Source organism: Sceloporus occidentalis, unplaced genomic scaffold (genome assembly GCF_023333645.1).
Source record: "Sceloporus occidentalis isolate IW3139 unplaced genomic scaffold, rSceOcc1.0.p SCAF_20, whole genome shotgun sequence".
NCBI classification, from domain to species: Eukaryota; Metazoa; Chordata; class Lepidosauria; order Squamata; family Phrynosomatidae; genus Sceloporus; species Sceloporus occidentalis.
Window position 1 is genome coordinate 103,717 of NW_028317000.1, and position 13,622 is coordinate 117,338.

The 13,622-nt window shown below is 42.9% G+C and overlaps 1 protein-coding gene across 3 annotated transcripts in view; it reads right to left on the reverse strand.

The window, feature by feature from the left end:
* Positions 1 to 13,622, reverse strand: part of LOC149301685 (lethal(3)malignant brain tumor-like protein 4) — a 74,983-nt gene that overhangs the window by 8,902 nt on the left and 52,459 nt on the right. For all 3 annotated transcript variants that reach the window (XM_089483705.1, XM_089483703.1, XM_089483704.1), the window contains one exon: positions 12,719 to 12,879. In XM_089483705.1, coding sequence (XP_089339831.1) covers positions 12,719 to 12,879 — 161 coding nt within the window. The remainder of the gene's footprint in view (positions 1 to 12,718; positions 12,880 to 13,622) is intronic.

Consider the following 13,622-nt stretch of genomic DNA (forward strand, 5'->3'; position numbering starts at 1 on the left):
CCAGCCTGTGTTAGATGGGGTCACACTCCCCCTGAAGACACAGGTTCACAGTTTGGGGGTACTCTTGGACTCAGCTTTGAACCTGGAGGCCCAGGTCTCTGCTGTGACCAGGAGTGCTTTCGCACATTTAAAACTTGTGTACCAGCTGTGCCCATTTCCTTGAGAAGCCAGGAATGGCTTCTAAAAGTTCATAAGGATATAAAAGTGGTCATGAAAGGGACTGCAAAATTCTACACAACAGCCCAGAGATATAGATACATCTGATATTATTTTCTCCCATTGATGGGAGATTTTTTTCCCCTGGAACAGTAGGCATAGTTTTTCCCCTTTTCTTTTGTTTCCATGAGTACATTGTCTAGAAAAGAACTCAACAATACCCATCCACCCACCCCCCAAAAAAGAAGGGGTACGCAGCTCCAAGCCTCATGAGATTTGTGCAAAAAAGAAAAAGGAGGGGAAAAAGACCAAAATTAATTCCATTTTGGGATAAAGGCAGGATATAAACCCCATAAATAAATAAAATCTGGTCTTTCTCTCCTCAGGCAATTCATGAGTATTCAAGCTATTCATGAACATTCAGATAATTCATTGCCATTTAGGAGAAATCAATCCAGATACCAAGGCTGCCATGGGGCATCTGCAAGAGGGGTCTTCAACTTGGACATGACATCAGAAAGAGGCATAATAACAACAATTACTCTGAACTAAGGAAGGCTTAGAAGCCCCTTTAGATGATGTTTCTTTCAAAATATTAGGAAATGGAACAGTAGAATTCCCAGTCTTAGCTCCAGCCCCAATTTCTGTCACACTCTCAGAGGTAGAAGACAGCAGATCAGCCATATCAGAAACCTGTGAAACCTTTTTGACCTTACGCAGGAGGATGTGAAAGTGCTCTTCTGGGGGAACAAAATCCTAATTTGTTGGGTAGGGGTTGGTAAAGGACAGTTCCCCATCTTGCCTGTCAGAGTGCAATGGGAAGACCATGTTGTCTGGGGGTGAGCTGGGAGAAGCTGGTGATCATCCTCTCCCCACTCCCAGAATCCAAGGAAGAGTGATTTCTTTGGATTCCTCTGTCTTTATGAAGATAGGTTGCCTTCCCAGGATGTCTAGTGTCTAGTAATGATAAGCCAGACTCTGCTGAAGAAAGGAGAAACTCCTGGGGATAGAGTGGCCCTTAGTGGAGACAGATGAAGTTGCAGCCGCCATCTTGCCAGCAGCAAAAGCATGGGTTTTTTGTGTGTGCTTTTCCTGACCAAGATTGCAGCACAAGTCCTTTTCAGCAACTGAGTCCAACCAATAATGGATCCATCTGATGTTGTATCAACCATTCCATATTTAATCAGTTTGCTAACCAACATATGGGAGACTTATCAAATGCTTTGCTGAAACCAGATAAATGAGATTTATAACATTCTCCCACCCATTAAACTAATGAGCTGATCAAAATACTGTATATACAGTTGGCCCTCCACATTTGCGCCTCTGACTTTTGCGGATTTTATTATTTGCAGATGTTTTCTCTAGGTTGTCCAGTGTGGCTCTGTAGGTAGTCATGCTGAAGGACCGAGAGATTGGTAGAGAAAATACTACTCTAGGCATTTATAGGTTTTTCATCATGATTCTATGGTCAATTTCCAGTGGATGTTGACCACAGAGTTCCACCGGAGGACCTAGAGATTCATAGGGAGGTGTTCTAGCAGGTAAAAAAGTGGCTTTTTTATTTACAGTTTTTCCAGTTTCATGGGGTCCTGCACCCCTAACCCCAGCAAATGTGGAGGGCCCACTGTATAGATGATTGGTCTGGCAGGATTTGTTCTTGACAAACCCAGGCTGGCTCCTACTGATCACTGCATTTCATCCAAATATTTTATAATCTGTTCTAATATTCTGCCTGGTACTGAAGTCAGGCTGACCTTTTTTGCCCTCTGAAGAGAAGGACAAAGTTTGCTCATCTCCAATCCTCTGGCACCTCAATCCTTCCTTAAGATTTCTAAAAAATGATGGCAAGTGGTTCACAGGGTTCAAGTTCTTTCAGTACTTTTGATTTGCAATTCTTAGCAATCCAGACTTGCAATATGGCCAGGGCGGGGGGGGGGGGGGGGCAAAGCAAAATAGGTGTTGAGTTTGTTGTGATCTCTTAGCATTTTACCCTCCTTACTAAACAGCAATCCCATCATTTCTTTGAATGAATTCTTTGAGCATGCTCCATTTCAAACTTATCTGGGGGGAAAAACCTTTTTGTTCCCTGTCCAGTTTCAGCTAGTTCTGAACTTTTAGTTTCCTTACACTATTCCTATAAGTGATTCATCCCTTCTTCAGTTCTTCATGCATGCTTTTTCCTTTCTACTTCCTCCTTGAGTTTACTATGCAATCAACATTGATCTTTTAGTTAGAAGTGGGAGTGATTCTGTAATTGGAGGTGGCAGCAACTGAATTTGGGACCTTCTGCATGCAAAGCACGTGCTCCTCCACTAAATTATATTCCTTCCCAAGATTCTGTTAAAAAAGTTGCCCCAGGGCTGCTTACATGAATGGTAACACTCTCTGGGATATAAAAGTATGGTCCCAGGAGGAAGCTCATGTAGGGATTTCAAGCAATAAAGATGGTGTGTCACTCCTAGCTGGTAGGGATATGAGTAGATCAGGCTTGAGTCAGATAACACCATCTTATCAAACAGTTCATCATTGGGTTCCATTAAGATAAATTAACAGTCTACTGTAACAGATGAACAATGAAGTGTGGGGAGTCAAAAACCACAGATGTGAATGTAGAAGCTGCCACTGCCATAAGGTAGTCCACAAAGAACATACTTTATATACGACTACTTCACAATAAACAATGCCAGTTCTCTAACAGCACAAATCAAAATAGGATTTGGTAGGATTTTGGAAAAAAATATTAAAAAAGAAACCAGTTTTTCTAAGCTTCGGACAAGCTTCCCACCCCTGTATTAATATCTCTTGCAGGATTAATTAATGAGGAATTGAAATTGTCAAACATGACACAAATACAGTCTCGCATTAAATAACATTTGGAAAAAACAGTAAGAAGCTTTTGAGAAATTAACACTGAAATGACAGCTCTTGGTAGAAGAGAAAGGATTGCTGAGAGCAAAACTTAAGGTCTTGAGTAGTTAAATATGATTTCAGTTGCTTCCAATGATGAAGCAATATATGAAAATTAAAAATAACCTATCTGGTTTTCTTTGAGATACTACTGAGATGAAGTAAGAGGCACTCTCATTTTACACAACTCTCCTAGCAATAAGCACTTTTCAACTTTTTTTAATTGTTCCACTTCTAAGTTCATAAGCTAATAATTCATTTTGTATATTTTCTTTCCTTTCCCTTGTTTGACTAATGATGAAATGTTGCTACTTCCCTGGAAGTCTAAAATTTAAAACTGAAGAAATGTATTCCTTGATAGGAATTGACAGGCTGCAATTCTATGTACCCTTCAAAAACGAAGCTCTCTTCAAACTAGCCAAACATACTTCTGAAAATATATGCATAGAATTACACTAAAGGCTTATATCGCTTAAAGTTTCAGATGGTATGACATTCCCAGGGGATGGGAAACTGACCAAAAACAGTGCCTTGCAGTCAGTATTCTGAAAAAGGTGAGATTAATTTATATCTGATAGTCAAGACATTTGCATTATGACATACTTCTTGTTTTTAAAAAAAAACTTGAATTGAGGAAGACTTAACCAAGTAAACACAGAATCAGGATGCAAGCCTAACAGTTTCTTAAAATTGCATATACCATATATACTCGTGTACAAGATGACCTCATGTACAGTGGTCCCCCGGGTTACGAAATTAATTCGTTCCGCTGCCGCTTTCGTAACCCGAAAGGCTTTCGCAAGCCGAATTGCCATAGGCGCTAATGGGGAAAAGCCGCAATTTGGTGCGAAATAGCGCCGAAAAGCACCAAAAGTTTTTTCGTAACCCGAAAAAACTTTCGTAACGCGGAACAGTTTTTTTAATAGGATTTTTTTCGTAACCCGGAAATTTCGTAAGGCGGCGCATTCGTATCCCGGGGTACCACTGTATAAGTCAAGGGAAGGTTTCAGGGTCAAAATCATGCATTTTGATATGACCCATGGATAAGTGGAGGGTAAAAATTAGGGGACATAGTGCTTAAGATGCCAGTTCTGATGATCAGAAGATCGGAAGGTCAGCAATGCTGCATGAAGCGGTGAGCTCTGATCACTAGTCCCAGCTTCTGCCAACCTAGCAGTTTGAAAGCATGCAAATGCAAGTAAATAAATAGGTACCACTTAAGTGAGAAGGTAACAGCATTCAGTGCAGTCATGCTGGCCACATGACCACCAGAGCAGTTCTCTGGCTCTTCAGCTTAAAAATGGAGATGAGCACCTCCCCCTGCAGTCGGTTACGTCTAGACATTCATGTCAAGGGACTACCTTTATAATGAAGGGTGGAATGGGAGAAATACCACTTCTGTCCCTCCTTCTCCTTCTCTGGACCTCTCCCGACCTCCTAACACAGATTCCCAGGTGCTGGAGGAGAGGCTGTAACATCAGTTTGAGAAGGAAAGCAAGTGGTGTTCAATGGAGCGTTTTTTACCCTGGGAAAAGCAGCCTTGCAGATCGGACTGGGGAGAGAAGCAAGTGGAGTTAAATGGGGAGTTTTTTTCCCTTGGAAGAGAGGGCTTGCAGATCAAATTGGGGTGAGAAGCAAGTGGTGTTAAATGGGGCTTTTCTTCCCTGGGAAGAGAAACCCTGCAGATCAGACTGGAGAGAGAAACAAGTGGAGTTAAATAGGGAGTTTTTCCCATAAGAAGAGGATTCTTGCACATCAGACTGGAAACCTCTTTCACACACAAGCACACAGAAAAACACAGGCAATAGGCTTGCTTGCTTTAGGACCTTTCTGATCAGTACTAGTGTATTGACCTATATATAAGTTGACCCAGGATTTTAGGGTCAATTTTGGGGCATAAACTTCTTGACTTATAGTTGAGTATATACAGCACTCTTCCTTCTGAATAGAAGGTACCTATGATGAGTAAATCATCAAGTGCCATGTACAAAAACCTTTCCATTTAAAGATGATTAATAGGAAGAAAACCCCTGTGCTATCAGACCTTCTAGAAAGCAGTGCTTCAGCAAGGAAGAAAGACGCTCAAAGAGTTTTCTAAACATGACTGGGCACTGGGGATAGGAAGTCACCCTCCATGAATCCATGGATTCCCAGCTTTCATTACACACACACACACACACACACACAGAGAGAGAGAGAGAGAGAGAGAGAGAGAGAGAGAGAGAGAGAGAGAGAGAGAGAGAGAGAGAATGCACAAGTATCTGGCTCTTGTAGAACCTCAGCTACAAAGTTAATGTGCAGGTACTATTTTTAATCATAGAATCTTAGAAATAGAAGGGGCTGCAAGGACCATCTAGTCCAGCCCATGCCTTCCAGGAATGCAATAGTAAAGAACACCATGAAAATCCTCATCCAACCTCTGTTTAACAACCCCAAAGAAGCAGAGACCAAAACCCTTCAACATGGTCTTTTCCACTGTCGTTTCTTTCAGTATGTTCTTCCCAATGTTTAATCTCTTTTCTTGTAATATGAATCAGCTGTTCATATATTCTAGTCTCTGGAGCAGCAGAAAACAAGCTTGCTCCATCTTCTACATGACATCCCTTCAGATATTTCAAGATGGCTCAATTCCCTTCTTTTCTTAGCTTAAAAAATACCCAAACTTCCAAAATCATTTTTCATAAAGTTTGGTTTCCAGACCCTTTATCATTTGTCACCCTTGTCTGGACATGTTTCATCTTGTCAATATCCTTCTTGAAATGCTGCGCCCATAACTGGACACAGGATTCCAGGTGGGGTCTGACCAAAGCAGAAAAGAGTGGCATTTCTCCTTTGCTCAAACTGGACACTATGCTCCTGTTGATATAGCCTAGAATTGCACTGAAGTTTTGGCCACTGCATCGCACTGTTGACTCATGTTTAGCGTACAGTCTCCTAAGACTCCTAGACCCCTTTCACATGGACTGCTTTCCAGCAAGGTATCATCCATCATGTATCTGTGCATTTCATTTATTCTGCCTAACTGTACTACCTTACATTCTCCCTGTTGAAATTCATTTTGCTAGTTTTTGCCCAGCTCTCCAATTTGTCACGGTCATCTTGAATTCTGTTCCTGTCCACCTTATTTTGATGTCATCTCCAAATTTGATAATCATTTCTTCTATTCCATCATCAGAGGCCCAAAACACACAGGCCAAATAAAACGGCTTCTAGCTGCTATGAGGTGTGTAGCATTGAAACGATGCATAGCCCAAAGTGGCCAGAAGCTGCTCCAAGGCCTCCTAAAGCAGCCCAAAGCCACCATAAAAAGGAGCTGGGATAAACCAAGGTCATGGTGGTGGTTGGATTGGGACATTGGCGGCAGACTGCTTTGGAAGTGGGCTGTGCAGTCGCCGCAGTCCAGGTTCTGTTGTGGCCGAAGCAGCCAGAGGCCGTTCCTTATCGGCCATGTGCTTCGCCCCTAAGTCATTTATAAAGATATTGTCTAGCACTGGGCCCAGGACCAAACCCCGAGACAACTATGTTTTATTGAAACAAGCTAACATCAAGCTAGCTAATGAAGCTGGCTTTTTTCAGTAAACTCTAAGATCAGTCACATTGGAGAGGTTCATAATTAATATTAAAATGCAGTTACTTAACAGTGAAAATAAAAGCTTTGTTATCTTCTCCCCATAAGTATACCAGAGGAGAGGAAATGGGGATTACATGAGCGTGTTCATTAAACACTAAACTATTGTTTGGTATAAGGGAACTTCATTTGTTCATATCCTTAATCATCATCTCCCTGTAAAAAATAGTTCCATTTGGCATACAAATATTTAAATACCAGGTTTTCAGAATACCATAATCAACAATTTACAGATTTTTAAACATAGAATGCAGATTATCCACTTTGACAAACACCACCAAAAAAAGTATTTTGTTGTTTTTGTTATGTGCCTTCAAGTTGTGTCCAACATGTGGTGGCACTATCATACGATTTTCTTGGCAGCATTCATTCAGAGAAAAATTGCCATTGCCTTCCTCTTAGACTAAGACAGCGTGAGCTGCTCAAGGTCATCCAGTAGACTGCCATGGCTAAGCAGGGATGAAATGAAAATGCATTAACTTTGGAAACCAGTGCCAGCTGAAGGACTTCTACCCACCTGCAAAACTCATGCATTTCGGATAGGATCAATAATTCCTGCCTTCATCCCATGGTGCATAGAATCATAGAATCGTAGAGTTGGAAGAGAGCACAAGGGACATCCAGTCCAACCCCCTGCCATGCAGGAAATCTCAATCAAAGCATCCCTGACAGATGGCCATCCAGCCTCTGCTTAAAGACCTCCAAAGAATGAGACTGCACTACACTCCTAGGGAGTGTGTTCCACTGTCCAACAGCCCTTACTGTCAGGAAGTTCCTCCAAATGTTGAGGTGGAATCTCCTTTCCTGCAGATTACATCCATTGCTCCAGGTCCTGTTCTCTAGAGCTACAGAAAACAAGCTTGCTCCCTCCTCAATATGACATCCCTTCAAATATTTAAACAGGGCTATCATATCGCCTCTTAACCTTCTTTTTTCCAGGCTAAACATCCCCAGCTCCCTAAGTCGTTCCTCATAGGACATGGTTTCCAGACCCTTCACCATTTTAGTCGCCCTCCTTTGGACACGCTCCAGTTTCTCAAAGTCTTTTTTAAATTGTGGTGCCCAGAACTGGACACAATATTCCAGGTGGGGCCTACCAAAGCAGAATATAGTGGCACTATTACTTCTCTTGATCTGGACACTATACTTTTTTATTGATGCAGCCTAAAATTGCATTGACCTTTTCAGCTGCCGCATCACACTGTTGATTCATGTTCAACTTGTGGTCTACTTGGACTCCTAGATCCCTTTCACATGTAGTCTCATTCAGCCAGGTGTCCCTCATCGTATATCTGTACATTTCATTTTTCTGCCCTAAGTGCAGTACTTTGCATTTCTCTGTGTTGAATTTCATTTTGTTAGTTTTGGCCCAGCTTTCTAGTCTATTCAGGTCATTTTGAATTTTGATCCTGTCCTATGGGGTGTTAGCTACTCCTCCTAATTTGTTGTCATCTGCAAATTTGATGAGTATACCCCCAATTCTGTCATCCAAGTCATTGATAAAGATGTTGAATAACACTGGGCCCAGGACAGAGCCCTGTGGGACCCCACTGGTCACTTCTCTCCAGGATGAAAAGGGGCCATTGTTGAGCACCCTTTGGGTGCGGTCAGTCAACCAATTACAAATCCATGTAACAGTTGCTTTGTCCACATATTACAAGCTTGTTTGCAAGAATGTCATGGGAAACCTTGTCAAAGGCCTTACTGAAATCAAGATATACTATATCCACAGCATTCCCTTCATCTAACAAGCTGGTAGTTTTATCAAAAAAAGAGATCAGGTTTGTCTGGCATGACTTCTTTCTCTGAAACCCATGTTGACTTTTTGTGATTATGGAATTGCCTTCTAAATGTTCACAGATTCTCTGTTTAATGATCTGCTCTAGAATATTTCCTGGGATTGATATGAGACTAACTGGACGATAATTGTTGGGATCCTCTTTTTTCCCCTTTTTGAAGATGGGAACAACGTTTGCCCTCCTCCAGTCTGCTGGGACTTCTCCTGTTCTCCAGGAATTCTCAAAGATTATTGCCAATGGCTCCGATATTACATTTGCCAGTTCCTTTAATACCCTTGGATTTAGTTCATCTGGTCCTGGAGACTTAAATGCATTTAGATTAACAAGATATTGCTCTACTATCTCTTTACTTATTCTATGCTGAATTTCCCCTATTCTGTCCTCTGCTCCATTATCCTCAGGTTGAGCACCCTTTTCCTTTTCTGAGAAGACTGAGGCAAAGAAGGTGTTGAGTAATTCTGCCTTTTCTCTGTCCCCTGTTAACATTTTGCCATCTTCTCCACGCAGTGGCCCTACCATTTCCTTCTTCTTCTTCTTTTTGCTGCGGACATATCCAAAAAAGCCCTTTTTATTGTTTTTAACCTCTCTAGCAAGTCTGAGTTCATTCTGCGCTTTAGCTTTTCTGACTTTACCCCTACATGTGCTTGCTATTTGTCTGAATTCCTTTTTCGTGATTTCCCCCTTTTTCCATTTCTTATACATGTTCCGTTTAAAACTTAGCTCAGTTGAAAGTTCCTTAGTCATCCATCCTGGTTTCTTTAGACACCTCCCATTTTTGTTTCTCACTGGAACTGTTTGAAATTGTGCCTTCAGTATCTCCCTTTTGAGAAACTCCCATCCGTCCTGAACTCCCATCTCTTTTAATATTTCTGACCATGGGATCCCCCTCAATATTTCTCTAAGTTTACTGAAATCCACTCTTCTAAAGTCTAGAATGTGTGACTATGCCTGGCTTCTCCTTTTCACTGTATAACAAACTCCAGTAGAACATGGTCACTTCCACCTAAGGATCCCACCACTTGCACCCCATTAACCAAGTCATTCTTGTTGGTTAGGATCAGATCTAAAATAGCTGGCCCCCTTGTTGCCTCTTCCACCTTTTGGACAATGAAATTATCTTCGAAGCAAGTGAGGAATTTGCTAGACCTTGAGGATTTGGCTGAGTTTGACTTCCAGCAAATATCAGGGTAGTTTAAGTCACCCATCACTACTACATCTCTCCTTTCTGAGTGTATGTTCATCTGTTCTAGAAAGGCATCGTCCAATTCCTCCATCTGACTTGGGGGTCTGTAGTAGACTCCCACAATAACATCCTTGTTGTTTCCCTGCCCTTTAATTTTTATCCAGATGCTCTCCACTTGGCTGCCAGTATTGATGTCCTGGATCTCTTCACTGGTGTAAATATCTCTGACATATAGTGCTATTCCTCCTCCTTTCCTTTTTGGCCTATTTCTCTTAAAAAGGTTATACCCGTCTATTTCCACATTCCAATTATGAGACTCATCCCACCAGGTTTCAGTGATGCCTATTATATCATATTTGTTTTGCTGTACTAGGAGTTCAAGTTCATCTTGCTCATTTCCCATGCTGTGTGCATTAGTGTAGAGACATTGCAGACCATGGGTCCCCTTCACTTGCTGCCTGTGCAAGTTTTTTTGCTTCCTACTGTTGGGTCCTTTCGCTTTTTGTCTTGTTTCCTCTATGTCAGTTTGACTATTTTCGCCATCCCTTTTGCCTTCCTTCATATTGTCTCCCTCCCCCACAGAACTCAGTTTAAAGCCCTCCTAATCAAATTCTTGAGACTGTTGGCAAAAACATTTCTTCCAGCTGGCGTGAGATGCAACCCATCCATTGCAAGAAGTCCCTCCTCATGAAACCGCAGCCCATGACTGAAGAATCCAAATTGTTCTCGGTGGCACCATCTGCGGAGCCAGTTGTTCACATCCGCTATTTTCCTCTCCCTTCCTGGACCATGCCCTTCAACTGGCAGAAGAGACGAGATGACAACTTGTGCATCCATTTCTTTCAGTTTCCTACCAAGTGCCTTGTAATCCCTTTTGATGTTCTGAAGGCTGTGTCTTGCAGTATCATTGGTTCCCACGTGGACCAAAAGGAAGGGGTCAGTAGGTTTGACCAGTCTTGTCAGGCTCTCTGTCACATCATGGATCTTTGGCCCCGGGGAGACAAAAACCTCTTGAGACATCTTGTCAGGCCTACAAATCACTGCTTCTGTACCCCTCAGCAAGGAGTCCCCCACTATGACCACACGCCTCCTACGAGGCTTAGCAGCGACTGTTCCCTCGGGTGGGACTCCCAGGCTCCCTTGCTCTGTCCCTGAAGTCTGTCCATGCTGCTCTTCCTTGTCCTCTTTGATAAGGGAAAGAGCTTCGAATAGATTCTCTAGCTGCAAGTTCCCAGAACAATCCCTTCTTGCCCTACTTTTCTGTGTGACATTCCTCCAGCTGTCTGCCTCCTTTGTATGTGAAGTGACCTTCTCCTCTCCAGCAACTTCCTCTGCATGGTACTCATCCAAGATCATTAGTTCCGTTGTGTATAGGAAATCCTCTTGCTCCCTAATGTGCTGAAGTGTAGCTACTCCGAACTCCAACTGCTATACTTTCTCCTCCAAGAGTGCTACCAACTTGCACTTGGTGCATGTGAAGTTCTGCACTTCTGTAGGCAAGAAGACAAACATCCCACAAGTTTTGCAGGTGACTGCAGCAGTTCCCTCAGTGTCTATACTACGAAGTCTTTAGTAATCACTGAAACAGGACTGTGGGCTTCCTCCTCAAAAAATCCTCTGGTAAACACCAACGTTGAGGCCCCTGATGACCTGGCCTTTTCACTAATCTCTGGCAGCGAACTCAATCTACTGGGAATATAACTTTATAGGAATGTCCTGGCTGCTAGCTTATACTTAAAGGCAAGGTTCTGACTCACATTTTGCTCCTAACCTGATGCCACTGGTGTAGATTTCTTTGGATTAAAAAAAAGGAAAAATTGCACGCCTAATGGTGCATGGCTCTGGAAGGTGTTATATAGAGCTAGTCTGCTAGCTCCGTCCCCTAGTGACTCACAGATGTGACTCACAGAAGCTCCACCCGTTCAGCAACAAGCACACTCTCCTAAGGGTTTAAAAAAAATTCAGTCACTCACTCAAAATGGCTGCCCAGCTACTCCTCTCCTTCTCATCTCTCTGGCAGGACTGCTCTGGAAGGCTCTGAAAGGAGTTATATAGAGCTAGTCTGATAGCTCCGCCCCCTAGTGCCTCACAGATGTGACTCACAGAAGTTCCGCCCCTTCAGCAACAAGCACACTCTCTCAAAATGGCCGCCCAGCTACTCCTCTCCTTCTCCTCTCTCTGGCAGGACTGCTCTGGAAGGCTCTGGAAGGAGTGCAGCAGCCAATTTGCAACACCCATGACAATTAAAGTTATCCTCCATGATAATTGTCATCCTTCAGCCTGTAAGGGAGTGAACAAGCAGGCCCAGCTCCACCAGGGCTAGCCTGAAGAAGAAGAGCCCTCCCTCCAGTCCATCTGCCTTGGACCAGGCCTCAAAGGGAGAGAATAACCACTGGACCTAATCCCTTTTCCCACCACCATTCCCTTCTCCTTTTGTGTCGTCTCTTTTAGATTGTAAGCCTGAGGGCAGGGAACCGTCTAATTAAAAATAATAATTGTAAGCCGCTCTGATAGCCTTTAGCACTGAAGGGCGGGGTATAAATACCATAAATAAATAATAAATAAATAAAAGCCAAAGCATAGGATGCTCTGCAGATATGCTGTGTCACAGCTTAGGCTGCAGGAAAAAAATTGTGGCTTGCAGCAAAGAACAACATGAGGTTTGACTGAAAAATCATAGCCTTGGTAGAATGAGTCTGTCACCAATCCTGCAACACTATGAGGATGTTTTGTGACACAGTCATGCAAGCATGCGGAAGACAATTGTAATGTAACGTGAGTCAGCAGCAGAAATAGGCACAGAAAAAGCTATTGTCAGCAGGGCCCCAAATAGGGCAGCTAATAAAAGGAGTGGGACGGCTGCATGAGGCAAAATTGGTGCATATTTGTCTATTCCAAATCTTTGGCTAAACTTCAGACTGAGCTTAACCCGCATCCCAAAAAATCAGCAACAGCTATAAAGGAGAAGACGAAAAGAACCACTGCTATTACACTGAAAATACTTTGCAATTAGGCTGAAGAAAAGCAGGAAGTAGAACTCACCTCTTCCACACTCCATTTGGCCACATTCTTGGCAGTGAGGCCTGAGACCTCCGGCAGCAGCTTACAGTGTTGTTCCCAGCAGAGATGGAGGCGGTGTGTAGGGTTTGCAGAAAGGGAAGGCATGAAGACAGATTGGTGGAGGGACTGCTGCAGGGCAAATGCTGTGTCCGAGACAGGGAAGAAAGATTAGTCAAACCTTATTCAGGTGCAATTTTGAAGTGCAGGCAATTTATCTTCTGGGCTGGGTGTGCTCAGAACATGCTTCCCTTCAATTGTGTAGAAAAAAGCTTGTGTTGTTATAGCTCTTCTCAGGCTAGAGATATCCTGATGCTAACACAGGAGGAGTTGCCAGCATTCTATTGCCAAGGAAGAGAGTGGTTAACTGCATCTTCAGTTGGAAATTAATGGCACCATTCCAGCTTATATTCTATTCTCAGCCTGCTATAAGAGCACTCTGCATGCCAGATAATGACAGGCACTGGCCACCTCCCAGGAGAGAAGATTCCAAGGTCAGAAGACTGGTAGTTTCTTCCAGACATTAGTATCAGTCTCTATTTGTCAAACAACTGAAGCATTAAGAAAGCATCTCCTTCTCCCTGTCTTGCACCTCCCCATGCATATGTATGAGATCATTTAGTTATTGCTGTGTCATGGTACAGAAGGAATCTGGGGCTGACTAGACTGCAAGTGAGGCGCTAATTAAGACAGCATAGCAACATTTATTTAATGAGTAACATGGGCTATGTTTGCTTCTGAATTATGTTTGTTGCTCCCCTCCTCCACCAGGACTCATAGGGGGGAAAGGTATTCTCTAAACACTGGGACCTTTCAAGTCACAAGTACTGGAAAGGCCTCTAGTGACATCTAGTGACAATAGCAAAGGATTGGGAGTTGCATCTCTTAC